Below are 12,382 nucleotides of genomic sequence, written 5' to 3' on the forward strand. Positions count from 1 at the left end.
TTTTTTTTTTTTTTTTTTCAATTTTTCTTCTTGTTCTTCTTTTTCTCATTTCAACAGGTAAAAATTGTCACGTCAATGTAGACGAGTGTCTCTCCCAGCCTTGTTTAAATGGTGGCATCTGTATTGATGGAAACAATGGTTACACATGTAACTGCACCCAGGACTACATGGGCGATCACTGTGAACGCGAGTACGACGCTTGTGCAGTAAATCCTTGTAATAACAACGGTACCTGTACACTCTTGTCTCGCTCAAAACGGGACTTTGTGTGTGACTGTCCCCAAGGTTTTGAGGGAAAAATGTGCCAAGTCAATATTGATGATTGCATAGGAGTAGTTTGCCCCGGTGATAATAAGATTTGTGTCGATGGTATTGGGGGATCAGAGTGCAAATGTAAAGATGGATATAGAGAGCCCAACTGTACATTAATTATAGACCATTGCATCAATAAACCATGTCAAAATGGTACCTGTATTGATTTGGCTGATGAGGGTTATCGTTGCGATTGTATACCAGGATTTACTGGTATTGATTGTGATAGTGATGTTAATGAGTGTGAAATACTGGGCAATGCATCGTGCAACAATGGAATCTGCGTCAACACATTGGGAAGCTACAATTGCTACTGCAGGCCAGGATTTTCCGGTGATCATTGTGATGTTGATATAAATGAATGCCTCTGTGGTCCGTGCAAGAACAATGCCACTTGTATTGATAAAATAAATGCATTTGAGTGCCTCTGTCCACCTGGATACGGTGGAAAAACATGTCAAGTTGATGTCAATGAATGTGAGAGTAATCCGTGCAAAAATAATGCAGCATGTATTGATCAAATAGCTGCTTATACTTGCATATGCACTCCTGGCTTTACTGGACACAATTGTGAAACAAATATCGACGACTGCTATTCTCAACCATGCCTCAATCATGGCAAATGCATCGATGGAATTAATAATTACACTTGCGACTGTTTGGACACTGGCTTTGAGGGTCCACAGTGTGAAACTAATATCGACGAGTGCCTATCCAATCCTTGTATTAATGAGGGAATTTGTCTAGATGATATTAAAATATACAAATGTCGATGTTATCCCGGCTATGCTGGACATAATTGTGAAATTGATATTAATGAGTGTGAGAGCTCACCATGTCAATACAATGGCACATGTTTAGAAAGATCTAATAAGGAATTGTATAAGAGTAATGCCAAAACTCTACCAGCTATATTCACTCAAGAATTTAGTTATGCTAATGCAAGTGGATATGAGTGCCTTTGTGTTCAAGGATTGATTGGTAAAAATTGTGAAAAAAATATAAACGAGTGCGAGAGCAATCCATGTTTAGCTGGCACTTGTAAAGACAAAATTGGTGGATATACGTGTGAATGTGATGAAGGATTTGAGGGGGATCATTGTCAGCATGATATTGATGAGTGTATGAGATATCAACCATGCATTCATGGAAGCTGTATAGATGGTCGGGCTGATTATTTTTGCAATTGTCAGGCAGAATATGGTGGAAAAAATTGTTCAGTTAAACTCATTGGATGTCAGGGAAATGCCTGTCAAAATGGTGGTACATGTTGGCCTTATTTGTTTAATGATACCGAGCACAGATTCAACTGCACTTGTCCAAATGGTTTTCACGGTGATACATGCCATCATATTACAACAATGTCTTTGAGCGGAAGTTCATATGTTATGGTAAATACCACTAGAGACGAGGGATATGATATACAATTTAGATTTAGAACAACATTACCAAGTGGTTTACTTGCAATGGGTAAGGGGACAACTTTTTATATTCTTGAATTAGTTAATGGTAAATTGAATTTACACTCTAGTATACTCAACAAATGGGAGGGAGTTTTCATTGGTAGTGGATTAAATGATGCCAAATGGCAGAGAGTTTTTGTTGCTATAAATGCAACACATTTGGTACTATCGGCCAATGACGAACAGACCATTTATCCAATTAATCTTAATGAGAGCCCCTCAGTTTCACCAACAACATTTCCCACAACTTATGTAGGTGGTACAATAAGATATCTTCAAAAATTAGCCCACGGACCACATCTCTTTGTCGGTTGCGTTGAAGATGTTGTTATTAATGGCGAATGGATTTATTCTGGAATGGAATCTGATTCTGTTCTAATGGATCATATTGAAGCCGCCTGCCCTAGAGAAGAACAGTGCTCTCCAAATCCATGCAAAGCCGGTGGCCACTGTACAGACAGATGGCGAGATTTTTTTTGCCAATGTCAACGTCCTTATCTCGGCCATACATGCCAGTACAATATGACAGCCGCTACATTTGGCTATGAAAATATAACCAATGGTTATGTTACTGTTAAAGTATCTGATACAGCTAGACGAGCAGTTAGAACAATTCTTGATATTTCAATGTTTATTAAAACACGACAACAGCGTGGTGATATTTTTTATCTTGGATCTGAACCAAACTCACCATCATCCACCTCACAGTCACAGTCACAACCACAACATGTGCAGGATAATACTTATATAGCTGCTCAATTGGAAGGTGGACAGCTTGTAGTTAGAATGCAATTCAATGAAACAGAAGCATATACTGTTGGGGGTGTTAAACTTAATGATGGAAATAATCACTTGATTCAAGTCATAAGAAATATGACACTTGTTCAAGTGAAAATCAATGGTAGTGAATACTTTAGAAAAACTATTGGCACAACTGGACCACTCAATATCACTGTTTTATATCTTGGTGGACTTCCTCAAACATCTAGATACATTAGACAAGTCGATACTAGACAAACATCTGCAATGTCTGATATACAGCTGATGATACCACCCCAAGTGAATTTTAAGGGAATTATTCAAGATGTACAAATTTCCAATGGCATTGATATTATGGTTGTTGAATTTTATCCACTTAAAGCCAAAGACATTCCTAAACCCATTCAATTTGGCAATGTCTCATTTGATCATGATAAAGTACTTGCAGGAATTATTTCTGATAATGTTTGTGAAAGTAATCCATGTTTTCATAATGGCACATGTCATGTTACGTGGAATGATTTTTGGTGTCAGTGTCCAAGAGGCTATACTGGAAAAACATGCCAAGAAATGGAATTTTGTCAATTACAAGACTGCCCCACTGGCTCTAAATGTCAAAATTTAGATGGTGGATATGAATGTATTGCTAATGCAACATTCAACGGTAATAATACATTATTTACTTATGTCTATGAGAATCATCACATGTCATCAAATGGGGAAAATAGTAGTAATAATAATAATAATAATAATAATAATAATAATAATAATAATAGTGATGATATTATATCACAAGTGAATATTGAAACTATTGAAATAACATATAGATCCAACTTGGGAGGCACTATAATGCACATATCTCCATTAACTTACAAAAATGATAATCACAATAATCGACAACGGATCGACCATCAACATTTCACTATTTCCGTTTACAAAGATATTGTCACTGTTGCCTGGAAACTCACTATGCACAATCAAGACACCCTGACTCTTGGTAAAGAGCATCCTGATGGCAATTGGACATCTATTCTTATTCGACTCAACACTAATTCAATAATATGTGGATTTAAAAATGGAATTGACGAAACACCTACGCAAACAAGTTTGAAATTTAATTTTTCCCAGTGGTATGAATTACTAACGTCTGGTACTGTTACACTCGGTGGATTGTCTCATAATTATTGGAATATTAACAGCTATATAATAACGGACAATAATTCACTATCTGTTGACTATATAACCGAAAGAAAATTGCTTTTGACAACTTCAGTGCCAATGCAGGAAATTATTTCAGCCGAGCCCTTCAAGGGTTGCCTCGGTGAAGTACGAATAGGTAGCATGCTCCTCCACTATTTCACCTTCGATCAAGTATATGGTAATGCCAATTTTACACCAGTTGAATATCTCTCATTGCAAGTTATTGCAAATTATAATAATAACAACTCAACGGCCAAAAACAATGAGATCATTGGCTGTCGATTGTGTTTCGAGGAAGATTGCCAAAACAATGGCCATTGCTTGGATAAATTCAACAGTTATGTCTGCCATTGTCCAGCTGGCTATGCTCAAGACAATTGCTCAGAGGATATTGATGAATGTCTCGTTAATAATTGCCAGAATAATTCAACCTGCGTCGATGGAATTGCCAACTACACTTGCATTTGTAATAAAGGCTGGCAGAACTCGCTTTGTGATAAAGACATCAACGAATGTGTTATAAATAGTCCATGTCAGCATGATGGTGTCTGTGTCAATCTGCCAGGCTCATTCAGATGTGAGTGTCCAGATCAATTCACTGGGGATTCCTGTCAAGATTTTAGACTCATCACATGTGAAAATAATCCTTGCAAAAATGGCTCGACCTGTTCTGATATTATTAATAAAGAAACTGGGGATAATTTTACATGTACATGTATGCCAGGATATGAAGGTACTCTGTGTGAAGATCCTTATTGTGTCGTTAAAAAATGTCAAAATGCTGGCAGATGTGATTTCTTATATCAGTCGCCACAGTGCACCTGTCCTTTAGGCTTCACTGGCCATTATTGTGAAACAAATATTGATGATTGTGCTAGTGTACCCTGCAAAAATGATGGCCTATGTATTGACGGGATAAATAGCTTCAGTTGCAATTGTACTGGAACTGGATACACTGGAGTTGACTGCGACAGTGATGTTGATGAATGCGCTTCAAATAGTACAGTTTGCGTTTACGGAATATGTGAAAATCTTGTGGGAAGATATCGGTGTGATTGTAAGCTTGGATATTGTGGATCTGATTGTAAAACTCTTGATCCCTGCAATGAAGATATTTGTAAGAATGGAGGTACCTGTGTATGTGATGAAAATAATGGATACTTTTGTCAATGTGCTGATGGATACATTGGGCAGAATTGTACCGAGTCTGAGCATCTATTGGGAAGTCCAGCATTGGATATTGCCGTTATTGTCGGGCCAATTGTCGGAATTTTGTTACTCATTGCTATTGGTTCTTTAACTGCATTTTTCATGATGGCAAGAAAGAAAAGGGCTACCAGAGGAACCTACAGTCCCAGTGCACAAGAATTCAGCAATCCTAGGGTAGAAATGGATAACGTTATGAAACCTCCACCTGAAGAGAGATTGATCTAATTTTTTTAATTATCGAACTAGTTTTTTTTTTCTTTTTCTTACTTCAACTAGTCGATAGTCACTACCATATATGATATAGGTATATGGTACTATTGGATTTCTAAATTATAGTAATTTATAAACATGTTTCTTTCTTGTGCTCTCATACGATATCTAGTCCTCATTGCATTATCACACGGAAGGACTTTTAAGGAAAAATTTAAGCAAATCTGCAACGAAAAAATATTTCCTAATTACTGATAATTATAGACAATATATTTTGACGATGTATGTCATGTGCTGATTTTGATAAATGCCTATCCAAGTATTTTTCTTAATTTCTTAAAAAACCAAAAAAAGAAAAAAGAAAAGAACAGTGTACTTAACAAAAAGTGTCCTTAATAATGTTAAACGATTCCCGTCCATTATTGTGCCCAATAAGTGTTACATGTTTTCACTGATTCATTTTGGTGAAAACTAATTGGCATTGTTTTCTCTCATTACCAAGTGCATAATAACATTTCAAGGTATTCCTTAATTACATTTTAATGGCAACTAAAAAGTTAGATTTTATCATATCGAAACTTGTTCAATTTGTAAATATTACATTATTAATATTTAAAAAGACTACTTTTCGTAAAAAAATATGTATTTACCTAGATTTTTATAAGTAAAATCGTTCTGATACTCTTATCAGTCGGTAGTGAATTACCGTCACCACCAAAGTAATTGAGCGAGAAATTTTAATATGATATTTCGCAAATTCATTAATTTCTACGTAGATACTCACTTTTTTAAATTTCAATTATTCTTTGAAAATTTATTACTACGCTTAGAGTTGATGAGTTTGTCCGATATAATTATGGCAATTGACAGAATAAACGAATGTACATATTTATTATAAATATATATTTTGCTAGACTGAAGTGGCAAAATGGCAAACCATAGAAATATGAGAGTCTAAGTGTTCAATAATTTTTTATTTGCATTGTAAGATCATCGACTAGAAGATTATAAACATTCTCAATGATTTAATGTACAAATAAATGAACGTCTGAAAAGTCATCTTTATTTGTCATTTTTTTTACCATTCAAATAATGCCAATATAATAACAACAATAAATAATAATAATACGAATACAATTTCTATTTTTTTTTTACATATATTCGGTATCATACTTTTTTTCCATTGATTTTAGTCAATTTATCGCGAGACAGCTTGTCGAAGAATAGTAGTCCTGCGGCGCGTTCAACGCTTTCTGGTGGAACCTGTTGAAAAATTACGACATTGTATTAATATAATCTTAATAAATTTAATCATCATCTATCTCACTTGGAAACTCGTCAAAGGTGTATTATCATCAATCGGTCCATTAGGCATAACATAAGCCTCCATTTCAAATTTTAAATCATTTGTTTGTCCAACGATAACTTTATAAAAGTGAGTGGGTACTGCTACGTGATTGGCACCAATGACTTGATACCTCACATACTTTTTCCCATCACCTTCTTTCCTGGAATACAAATTAAATGGTTTCAATTGTAAAATGATTTTTTTTTTTTTTCGTGTCTTTATAATCGACATACTTTGGGAGATAAAGGGGGCCTGTACAAACGTAGACATCGGTGTATACTTTTGTCAATTTTCTCACATACTTTTCCAATCTATTCCACGAATCCCTGTTAAATCCAACACCTACTTGTGGTGCCATATTGGATAAAAAGAAAGTCTGTTCCATATGATTCTGGCAAAGTTTATGATTTCCAGCGGCTGCTAAATGACCACGATCGAAGCCACTGCCTTTGTAATCACTATTCAACGATCTGAAAAATATAGGCGGCTAAGGACGCAAACAATGCCTTTTTCATCATTGTAAAACAAGAAAATACCTGAAATACGGATGAATACTCTCATCAGGTTTGAATTCACATTTTGACCTGTCAACCTTGCTCTTGTTCTCAGAGTACAATCCGTCACGAGTGAGGTGTTCAAAGACCCAATGAGCTATTCTATTTCTCCTGTCATATGACAAAACATAGTCATCAAATGATCTTACAGTATCAAATCCTGGAAATCCATACTTCATAATCTGCATGTAAGTAGAAAAAAATTAAGAAAACAATGAAAACCGCTAGATTATAAAGAGTTATAGTTATAGAAAAATCATTAGTAATAATTAAAAATTAGAACCTGTGAAATTCTTGAAGTTGTTGATGACAATTTATTCCCCATATCTATCTGATTATCATTGGGAACAATGGGCGATGCTGCCGAAACAGTTCCGAAAATTGGTAAACCGGGCATTCGTTTGAGATTAAAAATGTTGTATATATTGTTTTTTTCATCTTTCACTTGTTGACAACGTTCATAATACTGCCCCGCACACCAACTAGCCAAACTTGTACCAACAACAGCTGATATTTTCAGTGTAAAATCAATTGCTTTAGTCATTATTCCCTAATGTATTTTTGCATTTATATGACATTCTCTTGAAAAACCACTCAATTTTATATCACTAAAAATGAAGCACGTGTGTGGTGTAATACTACTACTCTCTCCACACAAAATCTTTCTCTCTCTCTCTCTCTCTCTCTCTCTTGCACACAAAAAAAATAATATAAGCGAAGCAAGTGCCATCTGGAGAAATAAACGTCAATCAAACAAGGCATTCAGAACGTTTCAACAAATTTTTTTATTATCGAATAATTAAAGTACAAAAATATAGAGAAAACATTTGTAATTGCTGAGAATAAATAATAAATTATCTATGTTTAGGGAAATTTTATAGTTTTACAATATTCAATGAGAGCTCAATTTTTCACTTTCATTTCAATCTATCGCATCTATTTTTTTTCCTCATCTGAATCATTAGCAAGAAGGGTATCATGTCCAGGAAGCATCTTTGGATCAAAAGTATTTTCGAAGCACTTTCTGAATATAATTTTAGCTCTTTTAGCCGGTGGTGGAGGTGAGGCAGGAATCGTATCATCATTATCATCACCATCACCTCTATTATCTGATTCTCTGTTACCACGTTTCGATGCTATTGAAATTATGGAAGGTATTCTTTTAGCAACTGTAATAGCAGTAGACGACTGAATTAAAGATTCTGAATCAGGTAGCAGTACAATTGAATTGGATCTCTGACAAGTTCTATGGTGTTGTGGACTTGAAACATCACTTGAAAATCTACCAGCATTGTTTGTCGTCGTTTTCGAATGAATGCTGGTTGATCTAATAGCTGAAATAAGCTGAGGCTCATCTATTGTGGCAGCATCAGATTGATTCCTCGATATTAAATGAAATGGATCTTTATCTCTCTTGTTATGCACTGAAGCCAATATATTGCCAACTGTCTCTGCAGTCTTAGCTGATCTTTCAGTATCCTCTCGTTTTTTCTGGACAGTCGGCTTTTTTGGTTTTGACACTGTCCTCTTCTTGGATACTTGTCTTTTATCTCGTATTGTTGTATCTGGTGTATACTGATTATCTGGATCAAGTGTTGAAAGGACAAGATGTGCCTCAAATGCTGTACTTTTTAGAAAGAAAATTGCCGGTTTTCCAGCACTTTCGAAAAGAATCCTTATTGGATTACCTACAATGTCAGCGAATGCCAGTATTGCTCGCAACTCTTTCAAGCAGAATGTCAAACAGGTAGCTTTTTCAATTTGGTAAGATGTGAATTCACCAATTGCCAGGGCTAGTTGGGTTCTAGTTGCATTTGCAATACCTATAATGATAGATATTAAAAAGGATCAGTAGGATAGTAAAAATAAAATAATAACTTATAATAATTACTTACTAGATGTATCATCGATGTAATTTCTCATCAATATTTTGTCAGCAGTAACGTCAAGTGTTATTTCAATGAGGTTCTGCTGAAAATTGTGCAAAGCATTTCCTAGAATACTTGGATGTGCAATGATTTTGTTGGAGGCTGTGTCTGTATTATAAGAGGCCTGAGGAATAAATTATTTGTTTGATATTCATTAGTATAATGATGATAATAGTCTTCAATACATGTTTATTAGGAAAAAAAAAAAAAGATTAGTCATGTAAATATTGATGAATACCTGCAGAGCTTCACAGTCAATGATGGGCAACAAAAACCTTTTGATAACGCTGTTTTTGTATTTCAAGATTATCATCAGTTTAATAGCATTTGGATCTAATTTAATTTGGCAGGTTTCAATCAATTTATCCAAAACTCCAGGTGTCTTGAATACAGCCATTGCAGCCTAGATGCGCGGAGTAGAGTAGAAAATTAATCGCTGGCGAGAGATTAGAGTTGTTTTTCTTTCATTGTGAAAAATAAATAATATTCATCAGTAATTTACCCGCATGGGAACTTTGCACTTGAGGGCATCATCCTCACTGAGATTTCCATAATTATAATATGTGAAAAAATGCTCTCCAAATGTGAAATCACAGTAGGCTGAATTAGCCATGCTCACTGAACGAAATGACAGACTTCTCTCCTGTGGCATAACATACATTTCCTCTCCAATTTTTGCTAAAGCATGGAAAGCTCTTGCCAAAACTAGAACAAGTGATAAAATATTAATTTCCACAATTTTCATTCTTAACCTATTGCAATGCCACACGTACCTTTGACATTCGCACACGGTATCACACATTTCATTATTCTCAATGGAATCAATAATTTGCCACACAATTCGATGATGTTTTTTAGTTTTAAAAATATGTTTAATTTTATGAAAATGTTTTTCTGTGTCACTGGAAACTGCTGGAAAGTCTGTGTAGTCACACTTTCCCGCTCTTTCAGTGGCTATACACCACCCCCGCCTACATATGTATATATACTGTCGCGCACAGAATTAATAATAATAATAATAATAATAATATTGGCAAGTGTCATGGCCGACAAACAACTGTCCACTTCACTTATTATACTATTCATATTCTTTTTCATCACTTAACATATGTAATACGCTACGTTTTACATCTAAAAAAAGAGGAACAAGTTGAACAACATAGGCAGATGAAAAAATTTACCACTGTATTTTCGTAAAATAATGAAAACAACAACTGAGCAGGTGAGCATGAATATGTTGCCATGTATCCTCTTATCAAAGCGTCATGAATTTTATATATAGCAGGATATATTTATAGAGATTAATAAATGACAGTCAGAATGAAGCCATTCCTAAGGATACTCCACATCAAGTTTCAAACACCGCTGAATGTATTGTGACCAGTATTTTTGCTATGATTTTCCTGGCGTATTGCATTCAAATTGTCCACAAGGATAATTTACTCAAAAGTGCAATCCAAGTTGGTAAGTCAAATTTTCACAATTTTGGGTTAATTGATTTTTTAACTCTTCATTTTGTTTTTCTAGTTATAATGACGTCGGTTTTCTACATGATGATGGCGATTTGTGGAATAATAATACGAGTATGCAATTTCTTTGCGGAAATTCAATCGATTGAAACGCATTACGATAATCGAATCACAAATCTGTTGAAAGCCACATTTGAAATGAATGGACAATCTTTATTTATAATGTTCTTTTGTTTGATGATTTTGAGTGTGAGTTTAGAATAATGCTAATTAATTTCATAGAATGAAATTTTTGGACTTGAATGAAAATGAACTTGTTTTTTATTTATTTTTTTCAGGTCTATTCTGTGAAGGAAGGTAACCCCGTAGTGTTAACGTGGACGCATGGACCACTCGCATGTTTTTTAGCCTTTATACTGTCTTATATTTTGATCTATGTTGTTGGCCTAGTACGTTGAGATAATGATTTATTTATCAATTGGGTATGAATTTGATCAGACAAACTCATGGAATTTTATCATTTTTTCTTGCAGAATGAAACTAATTACACGACTGCCCGGACAATTCGTTCGATGGCAGGTGTTGATTATGGAGGAGGAATGGCATTCAGTTATTTTTACGGATACTTGAGAATTGTTTTGCCAGGTAGGAACTTGATCAAGTTTTTCTGGGATATTATTTTGGTGAATAGAACGGTGGCAGAAATTAATACAATCATGACACTGCAATGTGACAGGGCTACGTAAAAAAATGGAGCTTTATGAAGCAGAACAAGGTGTTACCATACCTGTTAAGAAAATGTTTGTACTTATCCCAAAGTCCGGGCACATACCACCGGATCTTAGTGATGCCTCGTATCAATGGCTCGAAGGGACAACGGTCAGTGATATTCAAAAGTTAACACATTGACATTCCAAAAATAATAATTATTTTCTTTCTATCCAGAGTTTGGAACACATTGTACAAGATAGAGCTGGCGTGAAAAGGCGGAATTACAAAAACACTGTTTACAAAATTCATCCCAATGGTCAAGAGAAAGGTCATCGTCCAATTTACGTGACAACGGAGGGTGCAACGCCGATGTTAACTTTTTGGGAGATATTAATGCATGATCATAAACAAACTAGTGAGTTAAAAGATGTATGTATTTTTCTTTTCTCTTCTTTTTTTTTTTGTTTTTCATGTTGCAGAAACTTTCAAGCAAAATAGGATGCAAATTGTTGCTTCATTTTATAAGACTCTAGACGAGTTGATTGACAATGATCCTGAGTGTCGAGATGTTTGTGAATTAGTGTATTACAATGGTATTTACAAGAAAATTTTTGATACTACATCTAATATAAAGGAGTGCTGAAAAATGATAATTCTCCTTTATATTTCAGATTATGAAAAAGGAAAGAAAATAAACGTGGCAGAAATACTTGTTAGGAGAATCCAAGCAGAAGCTCCGTTGTCGTAATCGGCTTCTACATTTAGATTTATTGGAACGATGCCCTAGAATGTCCATTTTTTTTACTATTCATTACATTTTGTACTCGCCTATTCTTTTTTGTAATAAAAACATTAAAAGAAGGAAAGGATAATTCAATAGATTCGCAGAATCTTAAATGAAAAGAACCTATATTATTTGATAAGAAGTCACGTATAACACGTGTTCTTTTTTCTTTATTTTTCATTATTATCATTTCATTTTTTTTTTTTCATTCTGAATTGTTTGATAATGACACAGTGAGCAGAGTGTCTTCAAAACACGAGAAAACTGATTGCCCTTACTTCACCCATGCATGTTTCATTCATCCAAAGTCCTGTTACAAGTTTTGCTTATATATCCTTTATGGATGAGCTAGAATGGATTTTGTCAATTTCTGCGATTGATAAAAACTAGTTTATGATCAGAGCATACAATGTAGGTAGATTACAAAAACAATAT

The 12,382-nt window shown here is 34.7% G+C and overlaps 4 protein-coding genes across 7 annotated transcripts in view; 2 read left to right on the forward strand and 2 right to left on the reverse strand.

Annotated features, from left to right (window-relative positions):
- LOC107046067 (protein crumbs) overlaps positions 1-6,211 on the forward strand; it is a 13,974-nt gene extending 7,763 nt beyond the window's left edge. Inside the window, exon 9 of the mRNA XM_015268554.2 lies at positions 58-6,211. Within this exon, the coding sequence (XP_015124040.1) occupies positions 58-5,168 (5,111 nt within the window). The 3' untranslated portion in view covers positions 5,169-6,211. The remainder of the gene's footprint in view (positions 1-57) is intronic.
- Positions 6,195-7,722, reverse strand: LOC107046068 (endonuclease G, mitochondrial). Of its 2 annotated transcripts, XM_015268556.1 has the most exons (6): positions 7,339-7,722; positions 7,230-7,237; positions 7,038-7,166; positions 6,735-6,971; positions 6,481-6,661; positions 6,195-6,416 (listed from the first exon to the last, which is right to left on the reverse strand). In XM_015268556.1, the coding sequence occupies exons 1-6, from the start codon at positions 7,597-7,599 to the stop codon at positions 6,321-6,323; spliced, it is 912 nt and encodes a 303-aa protein (XP_015124042.1). In that variant the 5' UTR covers positions 7,600-7,722; the 3' UTR covers positions 6,195-6,320. The 2 variants fall into 2 exon arrangements, with proteins under 2 accessions (XP_015124042.1, XP_015124041.1); XM_015268555.1 differs by having other exon boundaries at positions 7,038-7,237.
- Positions 7,723-7,897: 175 nt separating this feature from the next.
- LOC107046064 (cell cycle checkpoint control protein RAD9A) lies at positions 7,898-10,006 on the reverse strand. Its single transcript, XM_015268549.2, has 5 exons — positions 9,757-10,006; positions 9,486-9,688; positions 9,222-9,386; positions 8,951-9,107; positions 7,898-8,878 (listed from the first exon to the last, which is right to left on the reverse strand). Exons 1-5 carry the CDS (start codon positions 9,788-9,790, stop codon positions 7,992-7,994), a joined length of 1,446 nt encoding a protein of 481 aa, XP_015124035.1. The 5' UTR covers positions 9,791-10,006; the 3' UTR covers positions 7,898-7,991.
- A 22-nt stretch (positions 10,007-10,028) lies between these two features.
- On the forward strand, positions 10,029-12,035 carry LOC107046065 (stimulator of interferon genes protein). Of its 3 annotated transcripts, none has more exons than XM_015268551.1 (9): positions 10,029-10,205; positions 10,266-10,447; positions 10,511-10,701; positions 10,791-10,901; positions 10,986-11,097; positions 11,189-11,331; positions 11,398-11,578; positions 11,643-11,756; positions 11,835-12,035. In XM_015268551.1, exons 2-9 carry the CDS (start codon positions 10,378-10,380, stop codon positions 11,909-11,911), a joined length of 999 nt encoding a protein of 332 aa, XP_015124037.1. In that variant the 5' UTR covers positions 10,029-10,205; positions 10,266-10,377; the 3' UTR covers positions 11,912-12,035. The 3 variants fall into 3 exon arrangements, with proteins under 3 accessions (XP_015124037.1, XP_015124036.1, XP_015124039.1); XM_015268550.1 differs by having other exon boundaries at positions 10,282-10,447; XM_015268553.1 differs by lacking the exon at positions 11,835-12,035 and having other exon boundaries at positions 10,282-10,447; positions 11,654-11,736.
- Positions 12,036-12,382: the final 347 nt, after the last annotated feature.

This window comes from Diachasma alloeum, unplaced genomic scaffold (genome assembly GCF_001412515.2).
Source record: "Diachasma alloeum isolate Michigan unplaced genomic scaffold, Dall2.0 Dall_scaffold_01188, whole genome shotgun sequence".
Lineage (NCBI taxonomy): Eukaryota > Metazoa > Arthropoda > Insecta > Hymenoptera > Braconidae > Diachasma > Diachasma alloeum.